The sequence below is a fragment of the Pseudorasbora parva genome, chromosome 15 (assembly GCF_024679245.1).
Source record: "Pseudorasbora parva isolate DD20220531a chromosome 15, ASM2467924v1, whole genome shotgun sequence".
NCBI classification, from domain to species: domain Eukaryota; kingdom Metazoa; phylum Chordata; class Actinopteri; order Cypriniformes; family Gobionidae; genus Pseudorasbora; species Pseudorasbora parva.
In genome coordinates, this window is record NC_090186.1 from 36246724 (window position 1) to 36274628 (window position 27905).

A 27905-nucleotide genomic window follows, 5' to 3' on the forward strand; every position below is an offset into this window, starting at 1 on the left:
GTAAAACTCCCCGAAACATGGAAGCAATATCTAAAGTCACAGTTTGAGCTTCAAAACTTTCTGTTGACAATTTCAAAGGCTTCATATCAGTTCTGCTGATTCAAGGTCATCTGGATAACAAGAAGCCTTCGGAAAATCCTTGATAGCCACTACACAACTTAGATTATATGAATCCATAGTGAACTATATATATATATATATATATATATATATATATATATATATATATATATATATATATATACATACATATACACACACATGCACACTAACACATTAGTATTTTCACCCAAAAAAGAAAAAAGGTTTTACGCCAGTTATTTATATATTTCGCTTTTTTCTCTTAACACTGTATTACAGATTACACCTCTAAATGTTTGCATACTTGGCATTTTTATTCCTATATTCTGCCCCAAGTGAAATAAAACAAACAACACTCACTGTGTGTTCAAACTTTGATTTAATATTCACCTATTTGTCTACACTGAACACAGTGTTGGAGGCAATGTTGAAAATATTAATTTAATTTAAACAAACCAGGCTCATCATTTCACTCAGAAGATACAATTTTACCCCATTTTTGAATGACACTGCATTTATTTATTTAAATCAGTTTAACCCTTAAATGCATACCTCTGACCCGGGATGTCATTCACCACCCTTTTCGTCATTCATTTTTTAAAAGTTATACATCGAATTATAAACAAGATATGAAAAAAATGATTCAAATGATAAAAGAATGCCTGTTTTCTCATTCATTTGTTGTAGAAATTGTATAGGGTCACCCACGACCCAAGGTGTAACAGTGTGAGTATATTATTTCTGCATAACAATTATTAAATTTTTGACGACTGACTAAGTGTAATTCACCTTTATTCCATAAGGTGGCAGTTTGAGATGCACAATGATGAAGTGATGTTTCACTCATAGTTTCCTCAGTCAGAAAACAAAAGAATAGGAAGTATCAGCAAAACTTGAAATGGCTCAGTGATTTTACTGCAATCAAATATTAGTGTCACTGTCTCTTGATGGTGGAGCTGTCAGTGATCAAAATACAGATTAAGATGATGTTGAAAATGATCGTTTTCAGATTATGTTTGAGATGGCAAATATGAGGCAGATGCTGAATATACTGTGAAATGAGCTCTGACGAGGACAGTGAGGATGGTATAAAACATATTCTCAAACTAAACTCCTCCAAGCTCCAAAAGGTAACAAAATATGCTTTATTTTATTCTTTTGTAATTGTTACTCTAGGAGAGTTTTATATTATGGTGACAGGTAGAGAGCTCCATCCGTGTTAAATATAGATCCGGAATATGTAATAATGATGATTGACAAAACATTCGTGCATTTAAGGGTTAACAAACTGGAAACAATTCAGTAGGGAACAACACTACTACATCATTTATAATTGAGCTTTAGACAACAATAAGGCACTCACTGTTTAAGGTAATCTCACTTAGTTTGATTTGACACTTAAAAAGCCCTACATCGGCAATACACTCCCAAAAGCGAGCAGAGACAGCATGAGATTCCCCATCCTCTGTACCGCGCTCCCGATGCGTCCCATGGGTTCTCCTTTAATAGCGTCATTAGGAAAACTGCAGTGAAATCTTGGCAAACTCTGCACCTGTGATTAAAACAGAGTCGTGACTCCCCCGTACCTTGCGGACCCATCTTTCTATGGTGCATCAACTCCTATTGGGCGGCCAGGCATGAAGGAGTGAAGACTTTTACAATCTCATCCCAAGAGCAGTCTACAACCTGAAAGAACAAACAAAAAGGCCACAGGCACACAATTACAAAGGCATCCATGAAATGTAAAAATGTGATGATTAACTAATGGCATTAGTACCTTTGCGTCAGTCAATCTAAAAGGGGTCATATAATGCTATTTAATTTTTTGGATTATTAGGTGTAATAGAATAGGTTAACATACTAAACCGTGCTTATTTCTACAAGTGTCATTTATATCCCAGATTAGGACAATCAAGCCGAGCTTTCGGAACCAAGTTCCTCTGAAAGCAAAAGAGGTTCTGCTTTCACATCCAAACACAAAGCATCCCTGAGACATGACGACAAAACTTCAATTTTTGCCTGATTTCTTTGCGTATGTCTTTGGGCGGGCATTATGCTAATATTTCACATTGTGGTGTGGGCATTTGCTGATCTGGACTTCGATCAAGGTGTTTTAAGCATGTCTGGATCTTCAGATAAACCATTTAGAGGATATAGTGCTGTTTTGACGCTCTGCTCACTTCAAGTACAAACAAGAAAATGGTGCTATTGTTGTCTCTCGCGGTTCGGATGGAAACATGCCAGGGTCCGGATGCCTGAATACCATTAGTTTGTGTAAAACATCTAGGGAAATCACAATGGCGGTTCAACATTGTGATGTAACACATAACACTACATCATATAACCCGTTTAAACACTTAAACACTGTGAAAACCCCATTAAAAAATGACTGGTAGATGTAACGCACAAAGCCAATGGTGGGTCGAGAGAGAGAAAGAGAGAGAGAGAGAGAGAGAGAGAGAGAGAGAGAGAGAGAGAGAGAGAGAGAGAGAGAGAGAGAGAGAGAGAGAGAGAGAGAGAGAGAGAGAAAGCATCCTTGAAAAACAAAGAGATTTCTATGCATATGCCACTTTACTGAAATGCAGTGATATTGGTTGTTTCTTTTGATGCTGCTTCAAAGACTTTTTAAAGCCTCTCCTTTTGCCCATATAAGGAATACAAGTGCACAATAAAGTGCATACAAATAAACTCAACAAAGAACCTGTTGTTTTCTTCGTTAAAAAATATAATATAAACATCAAGACAAACTGAATAAGGATAGCTGACATAACATGGCCATATTAATAATAATAATAATAATAATAATAATAATAATAATAATATATATATATATATATATATATATATATATATATATATATATATATATATATATATATATATATATATATATATATATATATATATATATATATTGTTAGTTACTAAAAATATAGATTGGAATAGAATTTGATGGACTGGAATAAAATTTCAAAGGCACAGTATGTGCTAAGACAATATGAAAGGGATATAGTGATGCCAAAGTAAAATCCCTTTATTGCAGTCTTTTTCTCTATCTCACTACTCCAGAGCGCTCCAGCAGAAAACCTGTGACTCACCCATTGAGGAGAAAAAAAAAAGTCCTTCATTAATTACTTGACTGCAAAATGCACAACAGAGACAGAGTGCCAGAAAGCGGGCAACAGTGCAGAAAAAACAGATGCAGAGAGTGAGGCGAAGCAGGCGCGAGGAGTGCACGGGTGGTCAGCTGATAACACAAAGTTCAATATAACTGGAGGCAAGTTAGCAGGAATTTGATTTGGAGCTCCGCTCATCTGAGGAACAATATCTGAGCACAGAATGCATGTCCTCTTTGGCAGAAACGTTCTAGTCAAAAGAATCTCCTTGTCAAAAGGTGCAAAGGATGATGTATCACCTGCTGTGGGTGTACATGAAGGTGGAGCTGGGCTTTTTCTAAAGAACCGGTTACAGTATAATTATTGCATTTGAATTCCTTACTTTGTTCAAAGGGATAATGACTGTACAGATGTTCAGCACGATAGGCAAATCTGCACAGAGGTGATCAATCAAACTGATATGAATAAAGTAAGGATGAAGAAAAGCACATTTTCATTTGTAATGTGTGTTTTTAAGGCAAAGAATGTGCATGAACTACTGATAGACTGATATATAGCGTCTATTTGAAATCGTCAAAATTGACCTATAATCATGCCAACTTAGCCAATAAATGACAATAAAAAAGATGTATATGCGTGAGTATTTAACAATGGCTAGGACTGAGCTGTGGGTTGACATACTGACCCTGGACAGCGAGTACGAGCAGCACACGGTGTGTATGTGCGTACGGTTGGCAGAGAACAGGGAGACTGCGGTAGAAAAACCACTTCACAGTTCTTGTCCTCGCCTTGCAGAACAACCCACACCACCTGCAGCCTGCCAACAGCTGTACTTACGCCCCATGCAGAACTAACAATAAGAGAGAATCCATACATGCATAATTTTCCAATCCTGCAATTTGGCTCTCACATTGTGTCCCATTTTTTGTGATTTCTCTGGTTGTGCATGATTAGTATAAGAGACACATCACATCTTATAAGAGACTCACAAAATACTCTGAAATGGCCAAGACATCTAAGTGAGCTTAAAAGCTTCCCAAATTTGCATTCTGATTGACAGGAAACTCTACATTACCAAAATGAGATGTGAAGGTAATGGCCCTTGAAAAGGCTGAATGGAGTCATTATACTATGAAAATAAGGTAAATAACTTGTAAAAATAAAGTTTATTTAACTTTTCATAATCTTTATTTACTTTTATTTTACTTTATTTTACATAATATTATTTAATTATATATTCTATATATATATACATAAATGGCACAATTGCAGAGACTGTGGAGCTGAGGTGTTTTTTTTTTGGTTGCTGCAGACATCTTGTGTCAGCTCAGTGATGGCTCATTGACTGCTCTGACTTTTATTCATCACTGTGAGTGCTTGCGTCAGACAGGACCAGCTCCCCTGAGGACTGCGGCCCACATCTCAATGAGCTGAGTGCTCTGTTACTGTACGTGACCGATTCCATGTTCGTGTGGCATGCTATCCCACGAATGACAGACAGACAGGTAGACATCTCAGGTGAAATGAAGTCAACAGACAAGGATGTACAGTGTGGGTTAATAGAAATTAATAGCTGCAGATGGAGTCATGGAAAATGTATTTAAAGTTTCTCAATTACTGGTCCATAAGAACAGATGTCATGAAATTGCAGCTTTTGCAAAACACACAAAAACTGCATGACATAGTCTATTGTGAAATATTATTACAATTGAACTATTTTCTATTTTAAAGGTGCAGTGTGTACTATTTGTGAGGATCTATTGACAGAAATGCAATATAATACACATAACTATGTTCCAGTGGTGTATAAAGACCTTACATAATGAACTGTTATCTTTGTATTACCTTAGAATGAGTCATTTCTATCTCCATACACCACGGGTCTCCTTACAGTGAAGTAGCCATTTTGCGCCGCCATGTTTCTACAGTAGCCCTAAATGGACACACTTCTCTATATAGCCCTAGCTACTCTCTGCTGTCTCAGACGAAATCTTTGTCTTGTGTTGGCCATCGTCGCTTCTCTATGTGCTTTGAAAGGAAGGGGTGAGCGGTAGATGATTGCAATTTGCAACCTCACTTCTGAAATGTACACACCTTATATATATTTTTAATATAATTTTTGTCATAAAAGATCACAGAAAGACTGTAATATATATATATATATATATATATATATATATATATATATATATATATAACTTATATTTATGTATTCGCTCTGAAATAGCAAACAAAAAATTGTATTCGATCAGAAGTACTATAATTTCAAACAAACTGGACGAGAGATTTAAGTAGATAAAAAAACTAAACTAAATAAATTAATAATTAAAAAAGAAAAGAAAATAAGTTGTTTTTAGTCAAATTATATTTTACTTTCATTTATAGCAATGTAACCAAATTTGTTAATAATCAGTAATATTTACCTACATATATTTTACTAGATCATTGTAAAACATGTGATGACAAAAATTGTTTAATCAAATTTTTAAAACAATATTTTGATCACTTAAAATGCATATAGCATTTTTTAAATTAAAATTGAATTAATTGAAATTTGACTACTGAAGCTTACAGTCCAAGGTTGCTTAGAGTCTTTTTGCTGCAGTATTGAACTTTCTCCTAATATTAATTTGGGATGCTGAACTGGATTTGAACCTAAGTTGCCTACAGTACAGTATATGAGCACTATACAATGTGCAAACATGCACGGAACACCTAGGCCACGATTTCAGATCTTTAAGTGTTGCTCACTGTAGTGTGTTTTGGTGAGGTTACCTGGTTCGGGATGTGCAGGTTGAAATCCAGGCCACACACAAACTCTGAGTGGTGCTCCAGTGTCTCCAGCAGCGGCTGGTTCTTGGAGTAGTCCCAGAATCTGTGGACGCAAAGCAGCAGAAGAAGGCAATCATGCTAATTGAACGGCCGTTTGTCTTTTCTGACGGGGCAGCGGCTCAAAGCCCTGACGCAGCCCTGGCTCACCAGACCCCGACTGATCCATTCAGCAAATGTAATTAAATCACCTCTCTGAAAAAACCTCCCTGTCTAAAAGAAAACATTAGGCAGGCCTTAATACTAACATTGCCATAGAGCAGAAGTGAAGGATATTATTTATAAGCACAGTGGGATGAAAGCTGCTCGGGGTGTGGACGTCTTTAGAAAGAGATTCTGATATAAACCACCAGCGTTGCATTGACATGGACTGTGCGTGTTAAAGGTTCAGAGGGTACTTAAAGTGCCAAAACTTCACACGTCCACAAAGCAACAATGCAATACCTAATTGGTCCCAAATTACTAGGCTTGCACGATTTTCACCCACAATCAGTGAAGAAAAATGCAGATAATAATAATAATTTGTTCGATTTATATAGCGCTTTTCAAGGCACTCAAAGCGCTTTACATTGAATGGGGAAATCTCCTCAACCACCACCAATGTGCAGCATCCACCTGGATGATGCGACGGCAGCCATATTGCGCCAGAACGCTCACCACACACCAGCTGATTGGTGGAGAGACCAAAGAAGATGATTAAAGATGATTAAATCCAAATTAAAGGGGATGTCTAATGCTATTTCATGCATTCTGACTTATTTACACTGTTAAAGATTTGAATTCTCCAAATGTATGTGAGTATTTCTGTGCCAAATACACTCCTTCATGATTTGAATAAGTTTCAGAAAGTTTTTTTTGTTGAGTATGGTCCTGTATGACATCATAAAGGGCAGAATTAATTGTTTGACCCTTTAGACCTTGCGCCTGGCGTGCAGGCTGCTTTTCCCGTCGTTAAACTAGCTAAAGTGGATTTGGAGATGCCCTAAGTGCACTTGTGCCGTGCACTATAGCCCACGTGCTTAGATTGTTAAAAAAGGGAAATGGGGCCCGTAGAATCCTTCATTCAAACCAATTAAAAATAAACTTATTTATTAAAATATTTTGGCCCCACTTTATATTAGGTGGCCTTAAGTACTATGTACTTACATAAAACAAATAAGTACAATGTACTTTCTGTGTTCAAATTGTATTGCAAAACACCTTTGCTGATATTGAGGTGGGATACAGGTAGAGTTAGGGACAGGTGTGGTGGTGTGGGTCAGTTTAAGGGTAGAGTTAGGTGTAAGGGAAACGACAACTGTGTAATTACACATGTAACTACAGAAATTAATTATAGATGCAATTACATGCAGGTATTTTTTAAAATGTAAGTACAATGTAAAAACATGTACACAATAAGTGCATTGTATCAAATTAATAATTAGAATGTTAGTACATAGTAGTTAAGGCCACCTAATATAAAGTGGGTCCAATATTTTTAATATAGACTGCAGCAATTAACATTTTGTCAGAACATCTAGTAATTTACAAGTTATTTTGTTTAGTTGTCTATTCAGAATAGTGGGAAAAATCATGATTCTCTATTTATCCAGAATTGTGCAGCGCTACAACTCACAAAATTCGTAGTTTGTGACAAATGTTTTTTTGAAATTGCAGATACTGAGAGAAATTCACTGTCAACGGCAGACTGCACCTGATATGTGCAGAAGGCGTGTATTTTAATATTCAGAGTACTTAATTTAAAGCACTGCATCAATCTATACACACTGTCATCATTGAAAGAAGGAAAAAAGCAGTGACCAATACAGCAAAATCAATATCCAAGCCTAATTAGTTGTCAAATAACACACAGAAAGACAATTTTCCTTCTGTACAGCATCCCATATTAGTGACTGCTGTCATAGCAACTCAGAAAAGCCAGCTGTTATGTATGAAAGCGGACACCTTATCTCCAGTAAACGAGATGTCACAGACCTGAAAAAGCGACTGCGTAGACTGGGTTAAGTAAACAGCTAAGTGTGTGTGCGTGTGTGTGTGTGGCAGCAGGTGGCTCAAGTTCTTTCGAACACAAACCCTTCAAAAAGGCTTTGTATTTAAATAAACAGCATTTTCTCTTTACCACAAGTGAACAAAATGATTCATGCTGATCTGTTCCTCCTGCGGAAATAATTTCTGGTAATTACCTTATGGTCGGCATTATCACGGTTTACTCAGAATGTAAAACGAATTAAATGACACTGTGGTCAAGTATGAGCGCCTGGTCTATTCAAATAGCAAATTTCCTGTAATCAATAGGATTGATTTCTATGAAAGCAAAACCACAAATACCAGTTCTAAAGGAAATTAGCTTTAATTGATATTAAATGAACTGAGAAAACAACAACAAACTAAAAGTTGAACAAATCTTACATTTTCAACCCATGATTTCTGAAGTTTCTAAGGTACAGTAATATAGCTCCTTGTGCAATTCGTATACACTGGACCGTTCACACTGACAGCGATTTTACAACCGAGGTCTGCAGAAGAGCATCTCTGAACGCTCCACATGTCGAACCTTGAAGCAGATGGGCTACAGCGGCAGAAGACACACCCGGTGCCACTTCTGTCAGCTAAGAACAGGAGACAAGGCTACAAGGTTTTATACTGGAAAAACATTGCCTGGTCTGATGAGTCTTGATTTCTGCTACAATGGTAGGGTCAGAATTTGGTGTAAACAACATAAAAGCATGGATCCATCCTGCCTTGGTGGTGGTGTAATGGTGTAGTTGATATTTTCTTGGCACAATTTAGGGCCTTAGTACCAACTATGCTTCATCATTTAAATGTCACATCCCACCTGAGTATTAATTATTGCTAACCATAATTATGACCACAGTGTACACATCTTCTGATGGCTACTGAAATTCCAGCAGGATAACGCACCATGTCACAAAGCTCAAATCATCTCAAACTGGATAAGTGCCCTACACTCTACTCAAATGGCCTCCACAGTCACCAGACCTCAATCCAATAGAGCAGCTTTGGGATGTGCTGGAACGGGAGATTCTCATCATGGCTGTGCAGCCGTCAAATTCTGCATCCACTATGTGTCACTATCATGTCAATATGGACCAAAATCTCTGAAGAACATTTCTAGCTTCTAGTTGAATCTATGCCATGAATAATGTAGGCAGTTCTGAAGTCAAAAGGGGATCCAACCCTGTACTAGCAAGGTGTACTAAATAAAGTGATAAAGATATGAATTTAATGTTAGCATACAGACTCTCCCCACCATATACATGCATGTATTATCATTATATGAGCTTTTTGGATACATAAATAATTGAGTACATGTTTCTTTCTATTGTTTTTATATGTGTCTGAGTGGTATAAATAGGTTTGGATTATTGTACTACACAAACTTGCAGTGTTTATTTACTGACTGGCCTGCACAGTTACCCTCCAGGCTTAGATAAGCATAACATCTAACAATAAGGTGATTAGCATCGCTGGAAAATCAAACTCACCTCTAATAAGACCACGGCTCAATGTGCAAGTCAATTCTCATTTTAAAAGCTTGTCAGCCCAGATAAAGTACTCTCTGTAATCTTTCTCCAACAGCCAAGGAAAAGATCAGTTGTCACTTTGTAGGGACAATGACCCCCTATTCCTCTATCAATTATGGGGCTCTCGCAACAGAACAGATTAACTAAGGAATTGAATGTTCCAGGTTTAAAACAAGTTAAGCTTTATTGACAGGCTGCCAATTACCATGTCCCTTATTATAAAAACATATTTTTTGTTAAAGTACTCTAACACTTCTGTTAGAGCTTCACCCTGTAACATACTAGATCTCTGGGCAGGGGCATAAAGGTGTGCTAATCTTGAAATGCAATGTCAGACTTCTGTTAACTATACTATAATTAGTATGTTCTTCAAAAGCCTAAAATATATTTCAGACTTAATCAGAATTAACCGTTATTAAGACTCTGAGGGTATATTTGTATAAAACTTATTTGTGGTTTCTTTATCAAATTACAGCAACTAGGCAGACAGCAAGTTTGGAAATAATAAAGTTTGCTTTACTACAGTGATTTCTGCTGATATGTCCTTGACGGTCCTATTGAAGATCATTCTCCCCATGCAAAAATGATCTCCACGCTCAATAAAAACACAACCACACACTAATAGAATGAACCCACAGCAAAAGGAGATAAAACAGCCTACCCTGAAATGAGATCAATGGCTTTTACAACCCCCGTTTGATGGCAAAGGCATCAGTTTTTCTGCTACTGTGCCAACAATGCAGACTTCACCATTTATCCAAATGCCACTAGGAAAGATCCTCTGTCCTCAACATGGATGAGCAGATTTGGATAGTTCAGGGAAAAATGTGGAAAGGTTCTTTAGTATTCTTACAGTTTTTTTAATTGAAGATGCGTGATTTTGTAAAATTGTAAGCAGATGTAATTTCTTTGTGAAGTAAGAAAACTCCCACAGGAAAGAGAAGGAACAATAACATATCCAAAAATTGACTCATTGTGGCTGAATTTAATTTATCCCATCATACAACAGTTAGTTGTGTAAAATAGTGTGCGGTTTGCGCTTATATCAAATGATTGTGCGAGCTATGTAATACAAAATTAATAGTCCAATCAATTGTGGGTGGACGAGAAATAAATCATTGTGTACTTGAATAACTTGAATCATTAAAACAACCCCTCCCTCATGTGAACTGAACTGACAGGGGCATAGATATGACAGCGGGGCTGAAGCTCATTAAATATGCAAATCTTCTCCAATCCTAGCCGTGTGTGTTCACTTCCAAGTCTCCAGTCCGGCTCGCCCATCAAAACCCAGCGTTCAGAAGACAGCCTCAAAACCAGTGTAGAAAATAGCCTATTACTTATTAGTTATGTTTGTTTTTGAATGTAAAAACCACACAAACGTCATTAGTTGACCTCAGACAACAGGATAAACATTTTTAAAAAGCTAGTTCATGACACCTTTAACTATTTTTTTGTGCTATTTTTCTAGGCCTTGAAATTGTTAATTATATTGCTGTCTGTGGAGGGATCAGAGAGCTCTCGGATTTCATTAAAAATAACTCAATTTGTGTTCCGAAGATGAACGAAAGTCTTACGAGTTTAGAAAGACATGAATAATTAAAGACAGAATTTTTTGGGTGAACTAACCCTTTAACTGCTTGCTTGCAGAAAAGTATATAAGAAATAGCACACTTGCAAACATGCTGTTGTGTTGATAATTTAGAAGAACAGATCAAATGCATCTGTGGTCAAGCTTTTGGCTTACCTGACTGTGAAATCATATGAGCAGGACCCAAGAACAGTCTTGTAAAATGGGCAGAACTAGAAAAGACAAATGAAAGAAGAATGAACATAAAATGGCTGCTGGACAAAATCAATAAAATCAATTGAAGTACATTCACTTTATCAATGAACACTGCATATAAGCTATATTTATGATGAAAATCCTTTCATCATTTGGTAGATAGTATAAACACTCTGAATGCATTCAAATTTTTTGCTTTACTATTCAGCCAGCTTTCAGGGTATCCAGTAAGGTCATGTTTAGTTTTCAGTCAATGGGTAGGTCTCAATCTGCTCCCTAGTTCAGTAGTCAGGTCACTTATCAGAGTCTGCCCTGGAGGATTTTTCTGAAGAACAGCTTACTTAACTGCTAAGGACAAACAAGGGACTAATGAAAAACTATCACAAAACATTAAAAACATGGCTCATCCAGGTAACAATACACAATATTAAGTTTCAAGCCTATTTCAACTTTTGAACAGGTTCATTTGTGTATATACAGTTATTATTTGGTCTTGTCGATTATGTCAACATCCGTTATGTGAAACAGCTTATTCAGCACAGTTTAAAAAAAAATATTATGGAATTTGCATGATCCCTCTTTCTCTGTATATAAAATTATTATAATATAATAATAATTATTATTATTTTATTTACGATATAACAAATAAAATAATTGTATTAATAATAAGTATATAAATAAAATTATTCAAATTAAATTAATACAAATGTATTTACAATATTTATTCAAATGGATGTGAGCAAAAAAAGCAGTTCAGTTCAGTTTGGTTTGAGGTGAACAAATATAGCCATCTACGTAATTCATTAGGCTTATGAATTTATTATGATTTCCTAGAAATGGTGGCATCGGACATTCTATTCTATACTTCTACACTAATTCTATACTTTGCTAGCCAGCTAAAATGAATGGGTCAACTTAGATCTTTGAAATTTAAACCATTCTATTATCAACTTTATTTTTTAGCAATCTTAGCTGGAAAGGTTCATCTAAATATTGTCATGACACTACGGGAGGAGTGAACAGTAAATGCAAGACAATGAATGAACCTCTTCATCACTGATACAGTAAAAGATGACATAATAATCATATAAAAAGAATAAACAGTGTTCATTTCAAAGGCATTTGATATCATTACATTCAGGAACACACAATCTCATGCTTCACAGACCTCCTGTATTCCCAGTGCAATAATAACACTCTGTGCTCATAGTTCCCTATTTCACACATTTCTACATTATCTGAAAGCTGTGAGCAAAACCATTAACTTGAAACAGCTTGTGATTTCAACCTGACCAAGCTGGAGTGGGTTTTATTCCCACAGCTCAATTTGGAGATACACGGGTCTTCGTGTGGAATAAAATTAGATGGAAAGACTATTTGTGTATGTTTTGTTCCCAGGTTTGGCAGCAGACCGGTCAGGTGCAAAGTGTACTGAACTCTTTAATCGACATAATTCCTGACTGTTTGGACATGAGCGCTCTACATTTTCTCCAACTCAATTACACACATCCTTAAAGATAATCTGTTTATATAAGGAAATCCATAGCTGTCACATAGAGTGAGAAATACGCTTTGATTTTCACACAGACAGGAGCAGCTTGTGGAACCTCATTAATGTTCAACAGACTTATTATTTCATTTTAAGTCAAAGCAATGACCAAACTAACATTAAATGCAGATGCAGTATGAGTCTTCACACTTCATCCAGCTGAGTATTTCAAACTCTCTGGCTCCCTTTACACATTGCTTGCATGGCCGTTGAAATTACATTCTAGACACTCTTCTAGAAGAAATTAAGGCCAGCTTTTGAACTAAAATACAAAAAATTTGTTGGCCATCAAACTAAAAAATACCTTTACTCTGCGGATGGCGTAAGAATGGCCCATCATTTGAGCTAAAGGATTTCTGGCGTTCCGTAAGTCCCACACTCGGAGACTGCAGTCCACGGATCCAGTGACCAGAACATTCTGAGAACAGAGTAGAAATGAGAGGAATAACAGTGGTCAATGTTTCGTCCACTATCTATTCCGTCATTTTAGATCTTGTTACATATTAATTGAAAAACACAATATGAATGGAGTGAAATACTACTTTGCACTATGTAATTGATACAGCATACTCTTTAATTTTTTTATTAGTATGATACATTATTGGTCACATGACTCCAATACATTACATGCTTAAAGGGGGGGTGAAATGCTGTTTCATGCATACTGAGCTTTTTCCACTGTTAAAGACTTGGATTCCCATCCTAAACATAGACAAAGTTTCAAAAACTAATGTTGGAGTTGATGGAGTTCTGTGTCAAAAATACTCCTTCCGGATTCTCACAAGTTTCGGCAAGTTTTTTTCGAGTATGGGTCTATTTGACGTTAATAAGAGCGGAAGGTCCTTGTATGGGCCGTACGGGCTCTTCTCCCGGTAGGGTGCGCGCGCGCGTGACTAGAGCACGCTGTAAACAGTCTCTCAGCTGCAGATCCAGTCGTCCGTGAACGGCGCCGCGCTCCACTTTATTCCTATGGGTGACGTCGAGCGACTTCAACGCTTCAGCACAGCATTCCGGGAAGGCAGCGCTGCATTTGAACCGATTTGAACGCAGAAATGACGGGAAGCTTGACAACATCGTTTCAGTTGCGTCTCAAAATGGATTTACACGCCACTGCTGTCACAGGACTTTACCAAATCATACCAAAGAAGTGTGTTTCTGACGGAGCGGTCCCAGCGATAAAGCTTCGACGGTGAGTTAACTTAAACTGCTTCAAATGTCTCTGCTATTGGCTACCGTCGCATGAGTAAACATCAGTAAACGACACGATCGCGTGCTTCGTCATTCAAATGCGTTAACGGTTACTCCATTGTTGTTCTCTGTATAACGTTACAGTATTCTGACGTGCAAAACCGTTTTGCTTGCTACTTCTAAGGTCTAGTCGCATACAATAGTCCATAAACCGAATCATGTCCTCATACTCTGCGAGTAAACACACAGAAGGATGCAATACTACTCTATAGGTACTCAAGATTGACATGAGATTGACTGAAACTGAGTGTTTCACCCCCCCTTTAATTTAGTAAGTGGTATAATCTCGGAAATATACATAAGAAGCTTTTGCAACGTATTTTTTTAAAATCTAATTTCCATTAAAATGCTTAAAATACACAAGTTTGGAGTCACTAAGATCTTTAAAAGACACATACTTATTTATTACAGCAAGTGAACATTAAACTAGTCAAAAGTGACAGTAAAGGGATTTAAAGCAACACTTGGCAACTTTTACTCTTGGGGTCCCCCTACAGTTGAGAAAAAATTATGTCCTCAACGACTGTCGTAAGCTGTCATCCTACAACAGGGGATGTCATCGCGCATGCATTTGTTGACATGACAACCCTGATAGCCCTGAACTAGTGATGCGCGGGTCGTCTCATAACCTGCGGACTCCGTAAGTCTATTTAATGGTCGCGGGTGCGGGGCGGGTTGTAAAAATATATACAGTGGTGCGAGGCGGGCCAAATAATTTCATAAAAGCGGCCCGCGGGTTGGTGCAGCACTAACAGTTCCCCTGAACACTGAGGAGTTCACATGCAGGTGTTCTTCTGGCGTCGCGTGTGAAATGTCTTCATCCCAGGTACAGTCAGTGGCATATGTTTCAGCATGTCATATGAATATAATTTCATGGGTTTTATTTTTTTCAAATGCCAAATAATCGCGATGCTCACGTTTACAAGCCAGCATAGTAGTCTTGTTTATAGTAGTCTACTGGTTACCGTTTTACAGAATCTATATGATACTTCAGTTCAATGTTTGAGTGGTAGGTAATCACCATAACAAGCATCACAGCATCGGTCGGGCACGCCTCCTTCAGCTCACACCAACGAGCAAACGCTGGTCCAATGTTGATCCTCGTCCTGCCTTTAATTCGATCACTTTTTTGTTTCCTCTTATTGCTTTCCTCCAACAAAACCTTTTCTTTCTTATTTGTCTGTGCTGCTTCGGACATGACTATATTATCCGACGAACAAAGTTAGGCTCGCACGGCCGAATTTAAGGAAGTGTGGGTGGTGGTGGAAGTGACGTATATGCCGTAAAGCAGTCGAATTTTGTAGTTCTTTTTGTTCTCGGGTTACTACCCGAAACCCAAAGTTTAAAAGTACGATTAAAAACGATACAGACCCCATCAGGCTATGGCAGACGTGTCATTCAACCTATTGTAAGTCGATGTATCATCATGAGTCTTGAAAATATATTATGAAGGTTGAAAAGTTACCTGGTGCTGCTTTAATGTCACAAAAAAAGGTTTATTTCAAATAAATGCTGTTCCTTTAAGCTTTCTAATAATCAAATAATCCTGAAAAAAAAAATCCACCAAATTTTAAACAGTTCCCTTTCTTTCGACGTTACGTCGATGACACTAATGTATTGTATCATTTCTTATATATATATATATATATATATATATATATATATATATATATATATATATATATATATATATATATATATATATATATATATATATATATATATATATATATATACATACATATACACACACACACACACACAAACATATATATATATATATATATATCATAAACTGTGTTATGGAACTCAAATCCTGTTTGTGCCTATAGACAGTGAACAGACTGAACAGAGGAAATGACACTCACCTGGTCATATTTGCACCAATCACAGCTGAGTGCTTCAGCCCTGTGTGCAGGAATGGCCAGCCTGCAGGATCCTGCTTTCACATCCCAAACTCGCAGTGTCCCATCCCCTATAGCAACAGAGATAAGCATCAATTCATCAGACCTTTAAATCTAAAAAGCCACACCATTTCTCATATAAATTCCTGGTTTGCGATTTCAGCAGAATCCTCTGAACCATAACATTCATTTCAAGGGCCACTTGCACTCAGCATAAATGGACCCAGGGCAAGGCGCTGAGGGAACTGTCACAGGCCAGTTCTCTGTACGTTGCACGGGCCACAGATTTCACAGAGAATTTCTTTTGTCGCATCTCTTTTTACACCTTTTATCTAACTTTCTTCTTGAAGCACCGCATTTCTATTCTAGAGTAAGAAATAAATGGTCCAACCATTCATTTTATACAAGTCACTAGAAGGGGCAACATTAGTTCTGCCAGGACTACTATTGTCAAAGATGATTGACAATTGCATACAGTTTGGATTGGCGGTATGATTATATTCTGGGCAAGAACTCCCTGCACATCCATGCAGTGATAACCCACCTTAGGATAAACAGAACAGAACCAATATAAGGTTCTTAAAGGGTTAGTTCACCCAAAATGAAAACTCAGTCATTAATTACTTCCCCTAATGTCGTTCGACACCAGTAAGACCTCCGTTCATCTTCGCAACATGAATGAAGATATATTTGTTGAAATCCGATGGCTCAGAAAGGCCTTCATTGACACCAATGCCATTTCCTCTCTCAAGACCCATAAAAGGCACTAAAGACGTCGTTAAAAAGCCCAGCTCACTACAGGGGTTCTCCAATAATTTTATGAAGCGATGAGAAAAGTTTTTGTGCGCAAAAAAGCTAAATAACGGCTTACATAATGATGGGCCGATTTCAAAACAAAGTTTTGACCGGTTATAAATCAGCGTATTGATTCATGATTCAGATCTGCTGAAATCACGTGACATTGGCGATCCGAATCATGAATCTATAAACTGATTAATAACCCTCAAAACTTTGTTTTAAAATCGGCCCATCACTATATAAGTCGTTATTTAGTTGTTGTTGTTTTTTTGCACACAAAAACTATTCTCGTCGCTTCATAAAATGTTAGAACCACTGTAGTGAGATGGAGCACAATGTCTTTAGTGCCTTTTATGGGTCTTGAGAGAGGAAAGGACATTGGTGTCAATGAAGGCCTCGGATGGAGAGCCATCGGATTTCAACAAAAATATCTTCATTTGTGTTCCGAAGATGAATGGAGGTCTTACAGGTGTCGAACGACATTAGGGTGAGTAGTTATTGATAGAATTTTCATTTCTGGGTGAACAATCATTTAATGTAACAACAACTTGAGAAATGAGTCTGAAGAGGAATATCAGAGGCAAAATCCTGCCTGGATGACGGAAGGAGCTGGGGATTTCATGGTGACTTTAAGACCATTTGAAAGTGTACTAAAGCAAGCATCTCTAGCACTACTGCAAACAAACCCTCAAAAGTATTCAACTTTGGTATGCATCTCATTTTATACCATTTGCGGCACGAACATGAATGATACATCAAATAATAATAATAATAATAATAATAATAATAATAATACTCTTTATTTGTATTTGTACTTTACATTTGGAACAAATCTAGCAACACAATAGCTGTTCCCCGAGTATTCAAGCCCAAGTCTGGAGTAAATATGTTCAAAATATATGTGTCAGTCATCAAAAAATGTTGCATTTATTGACGATCCAATAGATTGTCATTTAAACGAATTGCCCTACTCTAGTTAATTACCTCTCAGGAGGCTCATGCCATTGACTATTCAAACGCTTATTGATTTGGTGCAACTGATGGAATAAATAAAAGCCATTCTGAAGTGCGACCCGCAGGGAGCTTCTGCCTGAGCTGCAAAGTCACAATAAATTAAGCCCATCACATAAACACTTTAAAGTACTCTAGGAAGATTTAAACAGAGTGGTGTTTTTTGTATCATGATATACTGCATGGTTTCGTTTTCCATTTAACATAGCATCAGGAAAAGGTGTCAGAAAATCTAACCTATGGGCTCTATATAGATATGATTATTATTAAAACCGATTTCAGTCTTCAGTCCTTGCTAGTTTGCTATACCTATTGCCTACGTCATTTATTTTTTTTAAAAGTAAAATAAAATGTACCCTCGTTGCAAATGCTGGCTTTGATCTTAAAATATGGAAAGCCACCATAAAAATATTACATTTTTAAAATTATGTTAATATGGTAAGAATAAACCTTTTCAGCAATTATTGTGTGAAAATAATTTATTAAAATCCTCAACTACAATCTTTGAATCACAAGGCCCTACCACATGAGACATGAGACATGTCTGAGGTCTTGAGCACTCTAGAGAACGTTTTTGTCCAGGATATCCCTTTTCTTGGCCGCATTCATCTTTCCCTTGATTGCAACCAGTCGTCCTGTCCCTGCAGCTAAAAAACACCCCCACAGCATGATGCTGCCACCACCATGCTTTACTGTTGGGACTGTGTGATAGGTGATATTTTTCTCCACACATACATCTAAGAATTAAAGCCAAAAAGTTTTATCTTGGTTTCATCAGACTATAGAATCTTATATCTCACCAACTTAGAGACCTTTGGGTGTTTTTTAGAAAACGTTCATGTGTCTTGCACTGAGGAGAGTCTTTTATCGGGCCACTCTGCCATAAAGCCCTGACTGGTGGAGGGCTGCAGTGATGGTTGACTTTCTACAACTTTCTCCCATCTCCCGACTGCATCTCTGGAGCTCAGCCACAGTGATCTTTGGTTTCTTCTTAACCTCTCTCACCAAGGCTCTTCTCCCCCGATAGCTCAGTTTGGCTGGATGGCCAGCTCTAGGCAGGGTTTTGGTTGTCCAAAACGTCTTCCATTTAAGGATTATGGAGGCCACTGTGCTCTTAGGAACATCTCCGATGTAAGGGAGAATTTTCAGGCGTGACTTTTTACTGCGCCGAGTCGAAGTACTCTCAGAAGTGCTATTCCGCCATACATAATAAAAGCGCCACGTTTTATTTTGTGTCACCAGACTTGATCGTTCAACTATTCGTGTAACTGTATTCAAATAGGAGGTGGAGGTGTTTGGTGGCTTCTAACTTGATCTCGGTTTGGTACCATAGCGAATGAACTGGGCTTAGTGGGCTAAGCTAAATGCTATCAGATCGTCACCACGCGTCAGAGCGATTAAGTGCATGCACATCAACTTGTTTTAGTTAAGGGAATAACATAGTTTAATATGAAAAAGGGGTGAAGTATCCCTTTAAGTGCCTTTTGTAACCTTGGCCAGATCGGTGCCTTACTACAATTCTGTCTCTGAGCTCTTCAGGCAGTTCCTTTGACCTCATGATTCTCATTTACTCTGACATGCACTGTGAGTTGTAAGGTCTTATATAGACAGGTGTGTGGCTTTCCTAAACAAGTCCAGTATAATCAAACACAGCTGGACTCAAATGAAGCTGTAGAACCATCTCAAGGATGATGAGAAGAAATGGACAGCACCTGGGTTAAATATATGAGTGCCACAGCAAAGAGTCTGAATACTTAGGACCATGTGATATTTCAGTTTTTTTTTTTTTTTTAACTGCAAAAATGTCAACAATTCTGTGTTTTTCTGTCAATATGGGGTGCTGTGTGTACATTAATGAGGGAAAAAACGAACTTAAATGATTTTAGCTGCAATATAACAAAGAGTGAAAAATTTAAGGGGGACTGAATTCTTTCAGTACCCACTGTATCGATATATATATTATATATACAGTGCCTTGCGAAAGTATTCGGCCCCCATGAACTTTGCGACCTTTTGCCACATTTCAGACTTCAAACAAAGATATGAAACTGTAATTTTTTGTGAAGAATCAACAACAAGTGGGACACAATCATGAAGTGGAACGAAATTTATTGGATATTTTCAAACTTTTTTACCAAATCAAAAACTGAACAATTATTCGGCCCCCTTAAGTTAATACTTTGTAGCGCCACCTTTTGCTCCGATGTAAGTCGCTTGGGGTATGTCTCTATCAGTTTTGCACATCGAGAGACTGAAGTTTTTGCCTATTCCTCTTTGCAGAACAGCTCGAGCTCAGTGAGGTTGGATGGAGAGCGTTTGTGAACAGCAGTTTTCAGTTCTTTCCACAGATTCTCGATTGGATTCAGGTCTGGACTTTGACTTGGCCATTCTAACACCTGGATATGTTTATTTTTGAACCATTCCATTGTAGATTTTGCTTTATGTTTTGGATCATTATCTTGTTGGAAGACAAATCTCTGTCCCAGTCTCAGGTCTTTTGCAGACTCCATCCATCTTCCCATCAATTTGAAGCTGTGTTGCTTTTACGCCAAACCTAACGTTTTGCATTGTTGCCAAAAAATTCAATTTTGGTTTCATCTGACCAGAGCACCTTCTTCCACATTATTGGTGTGTCTCTCAGGTGGCTTGTGGCAAACTTTAAGCAACATCTTTTTATGGATATCTTTAAGAAATGGCTTTCTTCTTGCCACTCTTCCATAAAGGCCAGATTTGTGCAGTATACTGATGTTTTGGACAGAGTCTCTCACCTCAGCTGTAGATCTCTGCAGTTCATCCAGAGTGATCATGGGCCTCTTGGCTGCATCTCTGATCAGTCTTCTCCTTGTATGAGCTGAAAATTTAGAGGGACAGCCAGGTCTTGGTAGATTTGCAGTGGTCTGATACTCCTTCCATTTCAATATTATCGCTTGCACGGTGCTCCTTGGGATTTGGGAAATCTTTTTGTATTCAAATCCGGCTTTAAACTTCTCCACAACAGTATCTCGGACCTGCCTGGTGTGTTCCTTGTTCTTCATGATGCTCTCTGCGCTTTAAACGGACCTCTGAGACTATCACAGTGCAGGTGCATTTATACGGAGACTTGATTACACACAGGTGGATTCTATTCATCATCATTAGTCATTCAGGTCAACATTGGATCATTCAGAGATCCTCACTGAACTTCTGGAGAGAGTTTGCTGCACTGAAAGTAAAGGGGTCGAATAATTTTGCACGCCAAATTTTTCAGTTTTTAATTTGTTAAAAAAGTTTGAAATATCCAATAAATTTCGTTCCACTTCATGATTGTGTCTTGATTTTATTACAATAATGGATAGATAATGAAAAGGATTAAATTCAATTAATATATATTATAACATTAAGAAAGGTGAATTTTCTAATATTTACAATGAAAATATTGGATGATAATATTTTTTACATTAATATTTACAATGAAATATGCCAACATTATATTGCACAGCATGAACTTGCAAATTCTGTGTATTGTATGTCTCAGCAAAGACCTGCAAGCTGGTCAGACTGAAATGTTTTCCCAAAAAAATGCAATTTGGTATTTGTTTTTTGAATAGATATTAATAAGGAATTTAAGAGTTTATGTATAAAAATCAGCCTTGCAGAAAGTTACAGAGTCACAACTGGCCCTCTTAAAACTGTGCTTGAAAGCTCTCGAAGGTTGCCGCATATATATAAGGAAAGTGAAAACCTGATGTTGGCTTTATGTTATATGCTTACATAAGTGGTTTCTGTGATGAGAAAAACCAGCATATATATAACTTAAACATCTTTGCTGAGGCAGCATTTAATGGAAACTGCTTGTCCCATGATCACATTCGGCGTTCGCCACGGTACTGGGATTTAGTATTGATTTTCAGACACAACTCATTACACATGTGGTGTAAAAATTTAATAGCAAAAGAAAAAGGTCCTCAATCAGCACAGGAGTGTGTTATTCTTACTCAACTCAATATAAATCAACATGAATGAGGTTTTATGCTTATGGTCTTTCAAGGAACCATAAATGGGCTTCATGTCTAAATGTGCATTCAGGACTAGTCTGATGCATTATAAAGGGTGCTTGACTCCTTGTTACCATTAATGCATAAAATGTGTTATAAAGGGAAGCATGTCTCCTTTCCTGTTCCATAGAATAATGTAATTAAGTTTTGCAGCAACATGAGGGTGAGTAAATAATGGTACAATTTTAATTTCTAGGTATATTCGTTTTAGACACTGAGACTCTGAGAGCACATCATCAGTAAGTGGGTGCTGCAGGCCCAATGTGCTGCTGATAAGATCACAACAGAGACATTTAGAGCTGATGAACTCAGGGCTCTGATGGCAAAGCCTGCTGGGTTAGAGCTGCAATGTGGTCTTTCTTACGAGCTAGCTAAAAAAAGCAAACATTCAATATTATGCAATCATGATTATGCAGATATTTTCCTATGAATGTACTTTTGTAAATGTTCCTAGCACAAAATGTATCAAAATTAGGGCTTAAATTATTAAAAAAAAAAAAAAAGTTCTTCTATTGAACATAAAGGAAGATATTTTGAAGAATTTCAGTAACCAGACAGTACAAGAAAACTTCATTCCGGTTTAAAACTTTAGGGTGAGTAAATGATGACTGAATACAATTTTTTGGGTGAATTATCTCTTAACTATGATTACGTTTGTGCTATTTTCCTTATAATTAATTGTACTAAATTAACCATGTTAGATTAAAATTCCTAATAAAAAAAAAAAGTGAGCAGAAGAGGAGGTTACAAGCTCACTGCTGACCTCATGAGGTGAAGAATGGTACTGATGAGGTGGATGATTAAGGCACAGCTAATTGGATTGGAAAATTCAAATATATCACACTGTAACGCTGTCTGTACCTCAATGTTTTTCATGCTAATTTTATGAGATGGTGCTACATGTCTCAATACCCAAAAATTATTTCTGTATTTATTGTAACTTCTCTAGTGTATAATTTGCCTGTGACGCAATTTTAAGAAGTCGAAAATTACAGCAAAATCAAAACATGGCATACTGTACAAGCAATTTACTAACAGTTTGTGTTGAGGCATTATTAAAATAGTAACATTATAAAATTACTAAAACAAATAAAAATAAAAATGGACAAAACAAAAAAATTCTAATTATTAATAAAAACTATAAGTTTCTCGATGATACTAAAATAACATTGTTTCAATATCCCATACCTCCTTTTCTCATCATTATTGCCTGTCCTCTACCATCCCTCAATATATAATTATCAAAAAGACCCTTGAACTGGTAACTGATCATATAACTGATAATATAATACAATACACAGCATATTTCCAAAACGACTTCAGTTGCATTCAAATATAAAAAAAAAAAAAAAGCCTAAATTCAATCTGTTCATCATATAAAGTGATTGTCTCTTTAGAAACATCTCGACATCTCGATTCATATGGATTAGTTTTACAATCTCTTTATGAACTTTTTTAAGCATCAAAGTTTCAATTGCGTAGCTGTCAACGGAGGGACAGAAAACTCAGATTTCATCAAAAAGATCTTCATTTGTGTTCTGAAGATGACCGAATGTAGATACAGCTCATTATCCTACCTGAGGCTGAAGCAAAGCATGCTGGGATATAAGGAGACCAGATGGTGCTGTATATGACACCCTCATGACCCTGCAGGGAGTTCACTAACTGACATCGCTCCGGATCCCACTGTGTGGAAAAAAGGACAACCATGTAACATTGTTATGTTTGATCACTAATGCATATAAAAGAAGGTTTTCACCTTTTTTTTAAAGGAATCCTCAAAGTGTATGAGTATATGGTTCGTTGCATTTTATTTATTTCAGTTATGAACAGAACTAAGCCTCATCTTTAGAATTAAGCACCTCAGCACTTTAATTCAAAAGGTCTTTCTATATAGTTAATCTATGTTGAAAATTAAGTGGTGCAACACAAATCGATATAAAATAAAACAGTGATAACCAAATCCTTGTTTAGCGTTAAACATTTTTCTCAATTTAATCCTTATCGGTGCAACTCACCCTATAGTGTTTTGACACTATACATTAAGCGTTACATTAAGCGTTTTGAAAATGTCCCAGTGTTTTTAGTGATTGGAATACGGCAGCAGGCGCTGTATATGGATCAAAAGTGCCAAAAATTGCATTTTGTTTTTCAGATGGAAAATTGACAGGCCTGCTGGAGTTCTTACTCTGTGTTGCGATCCAGGGCTCACGACAGTCACATGACTGAAAACTATGAATTGGATGGTTGTATTTTGCTATTGCATTGATGACGTGAGTGACAGGTTGTCCCACCCTCACAGCAAAAAAATAATAATCAGAAAATAAAAGAGATGTTGCTGCAAGAGGGAGGGAAGTTATTTTGATTAAAGAGTACAAGGTTTTTTTTTAATTTTAATTATGAAGTGCATGGAAAAGTAAGTTATACACACTGCAATATTGCATTAAAAATACCCCATTTTTATTTTCATAGTGACTTTAAAAGGTGTCATGGAGTACTTTTTTAATTATTTTAAATTTAATTTAATTTTGAGGTCCACTTACAATGTTAGAAATATTTTTACATAAAAAACATCCTAATTTAGAAGTAATAGGCTATTATCTATCATGTTATGACCCCTCTGAAACAATGTTTTGATGGGTGCGTCATCCCTGCTACACATCGTTTTGAATACATTGAATGTTTGCCATAGATGTTTGAGCGAGAGTCTGATGCCAAATAAAAACCTTCACCTCAAATACCAAGCAAACTCCAGACTGCCACAGACTGGAGCAACAACCACAGAAATCTCAATTAGTCATTTTTTATCTGGTACAACCCAAAATAGCATTTTGTGTATCGGGCATAATACAAACTCCACTTACCACTTTAGCTGTGTGGTCCCAAGACCCTGATACCACCAGGTTCTCTCCCCGTGTCTGACTCCAGTCTACTGAATACACCTGTAAGTTCAGATGTTTTGCAGTCTCGAGGTTATAAAGTAGTAGAGGAAGCTTTAACATGCTGTTTTGGAAGTTGAAAGTTTGAACTGACCTCTTGTGTGTGCCCTTTCAGCACCTGCAGAAGACCTTGCGGGTTGGCTGTGTCCCAGATCTGCAAAGATCCATCACCTCCTCCCGTCACCAGCACATGTTCATTGTTCTCGCTCCATGTCACATCGAATAGGCCATCATTCCAGTCATAACTGCCCATGAGACAAAAAGTTACAATCAGTCACATCACTGACTCCCCATGTCCTTATATAACTGCAATATGACACGGATTTACAATGACCTAAAAAATGTAAATGCATTCACAATAAAATACAAAACTGTTATCAGAGTTATCTGCAAAGAAATTTTCTAAATAATGACAAAACAATTTTCCAATAAGATGTTGCAGTGGAACATTATTTGTATGACAATTACAAAAACTTATATTACATTATAATTACTTACATTTGTAAAATATAGTTAATTAAATATCATTGTAGTATTTGTAGTATGATTTCACTAGAGTAAAGCAACATAGTCACTAAAAAATAATAATAGTAATGGTGCTTAAACAGGCTTCATGCAACATGTAACCTGTTGTTTGTTTCTTTTGGTTTTGGTGATCACTATGACCAAGACATATTTTGTAGATGCTCTGTCTATTTAATTCACTGAAAGAAAGCAAATTACCTCCTCACAAGTGAAACATCTGCTTCTCTCTGCTCCAGCACAAGAAGTGTCCCACATCCTTAAAGACAAGAAAGAGGTTTTCATTGGCATTTATATCAATATCATCTAACCATGCAAACTACTAATATTACCTGCTATTCCATAATACTGAGAGGAAGCACAGGCGACCGTAGAAGCGAGAAAAGGTGAAACCTCCACAGCATATCCATGACGTCCAGGAGATTTAAATGACTTCATAATGTCTAATAAGTCGGTGTAGAAATAACGCCTAGGTCATTGCATTATTGACTCTAAAGTCCATCAAAAATGTAATCACGGGAAATAACCTCATTAGTTTGTGGTAAAGCGCAAAACTCCTGTCAACAACGGCGAACGTTTAATACATTCCCAACAGTCAAAACAACAATACGTTAAGAAATGAATGCATTTGGCAGGTAAACTCAAAGTTAGCGCATGTGCGAACCAGTTGTTTACTTCCGTGTTGTGCATGCGTGAAGAACGCAATGCTTTGATTGGTCGGGAGAGAATGACGCCTTCTCATTTTGTAGTTAAGACTGATTCAATTAATATGGTATCTTTCCTTTTTTTTATTCTATCTGTTTTTCTCAAATATAAACATGAGCAGAAAATATATTTAAAAAAAATGTCGTTCGAACGTAATTTACAAAACACGAGTGACTGAATTTAGAACAAGTTCGCTTAAATGATCTCGCACCAGATGGCAGCATTTCTCAAGAAATGACCCATTTGTTACCTTTTCAGACTTCACACATCCAATAATTTAATATTTGTCAACGTTGTAGTGTCTATGTTATCAAAGGTAAATCATAATGGGGAAATTGTACAGATGTGTGTCGTAACCACTAGTAATGGTAGTACAACTACAGTAGGTCTAGAATTTACATGGTATTCAGAAGTATGTCAAGTAATACATGTACACACACACACACACACACACACACACACACACACACACACACACACACACACACACACACACACACACACACACACACACACACACACACACACACACACACACACACACACGTCTGGTTAATTATCATAGACATAATGGTTTTTATACTGCACAAATAATATATTCTATACCTTACAGTAACCCAACCCCCATCACACAAAACTTCAGCTTTTTAAAAACTCATTCTGTATGATTTATAAGCTTGTTTACTCGTAGGGACCTCAATTTAGGTCCCCATGGTGACACGATCCCCATGAGCCAGTGTGGATTCAGGCTAAAGTAGATAGAAATACATGCGCGCACACACACTAACACACACACACACACTTCTGGTTCATCTTTGTGGGGACTCTCGATAGATGTTATGGTTTTTATACCTTACAAACTGTATATTCTATCTCCCTACACAGGCCCTGACCCTAAATCACAGGACACACTCTGTATTTTTACATTTTAAAAAAACATCACTCAGTGTAATTTAGAAGATGTTTTCTTCATGGGGACCAAAAAATGTTCCTACAAAGGATATTGCCATTGGATATTGCCATCTTGTCCCCACAATGTAGGGTTTAGCTGGCCACACACACACACACACACAACACACACACACACAACACACACACACACACACACACACACACACACACACACACACACACACACACACACACACACACACACACACACACACACACACACACACACACACACACACACACACACACACACACACACTGTCTGGCGCACTATCTTTCTAGGGACTCTCCATAGATGTAATGGTTTTCATACTGTACAAACTGTGTATTCTATTCCCTTACATTAACCCTACCCATCACACAAAACTTTCTGCACTCTGTATGATTTATAAGCTTTTGTACCCATGGGGACCACAATTTAGGTCCCCACAAGGACACGAGTCCCCATGAGTCAGTGTGCATTTAGGACGAAGTCCCCACCGGGGTAGAAAAACATGTCATACACACACACACACACACACACACACACACACACACACACACACACACACACACACACACACACACTCAAAACATCCTCTTCCATATAATACCCAACAGTTGAATTTAAAAAGTCTAAATGACTGTGTGCAAACTCACTGTGCCCTAGAGCCAAAAATATGATCTGCCTGAGCTGTGATCATATCTAGATGTTGCTTTTATCTTGTTCTGATATATAAAGCACATCTTGTTGTAGCTAAACCATTTTCATGTGTGGAAATTAATGAAGCTGACAGGCTTACTGACCGCGTTCACACCACTGACTCTTTGCCTGTGTGATGTTTTGGGGAGATCATGTGCGGCCTTGATATATGACGGCCACTTCAAAGGCAGGGGCCCGGCGTGAG

The 27905-nt window shown here is 37.2% G+C and overlaps 1 protein-coding gene across 1 annotated transcript; it reads right to left on the reverse strand.

Moving 5' to 3' along the window:
* Positions 1-700: 700 nt before the first annotated feature.
* On the reverse strand, positions 701-26043 carry pex7 (peroxisomal biogenesis factor 7). Its single transcript, XM_067418676.1, has 10 exons — positions 25695-26043; positions 25564-25621; positions 24935-25085; positions 24766-24843; positions 23479-23587; positions 16023-16129; positions 13211-13324; positions 11319-11374; positions 5973-6072; positions 701-1767 (listed from the first exon to the last, which is right to left on the reverse strand). The coding sequence occupies exons 1-10, from the start codon at positions 25798-25800 to the stop codon at positions 1702-1704; spliced, it is 945 nt and encodes a 314-aa protein (XP_067274777.1). The 5' UTR covers positions 25801-26043; the 3' UTR covers positions 701-1701.
* Between the last annotated feature and the right edge of the window lie 1862 nt (positions 26044-27905).

Coding starts and splice junctions, on each gene's coding strand:
- pex7 (XM_067418676.1), bottom strand. CDS start 25,800: ATGAAGTCATTTAAATCTCCTGGACGTCATGGATATGCTGTGGAGGTT. Junction 24,844..24,934: donor TGAAAGGGCACACACAAGAG/GTCAGTTCAAAC, acceptor CTGAACTTACAG/GTGTATTCAGTAGACTGGAG. Junction 1,768..5,972: donor ACCTGCACATCCCGAACCAG/GTAACCTCACCA, acceptor TTGTTCTTTCAG/GTTGTAGACTGCTCTTGGGA.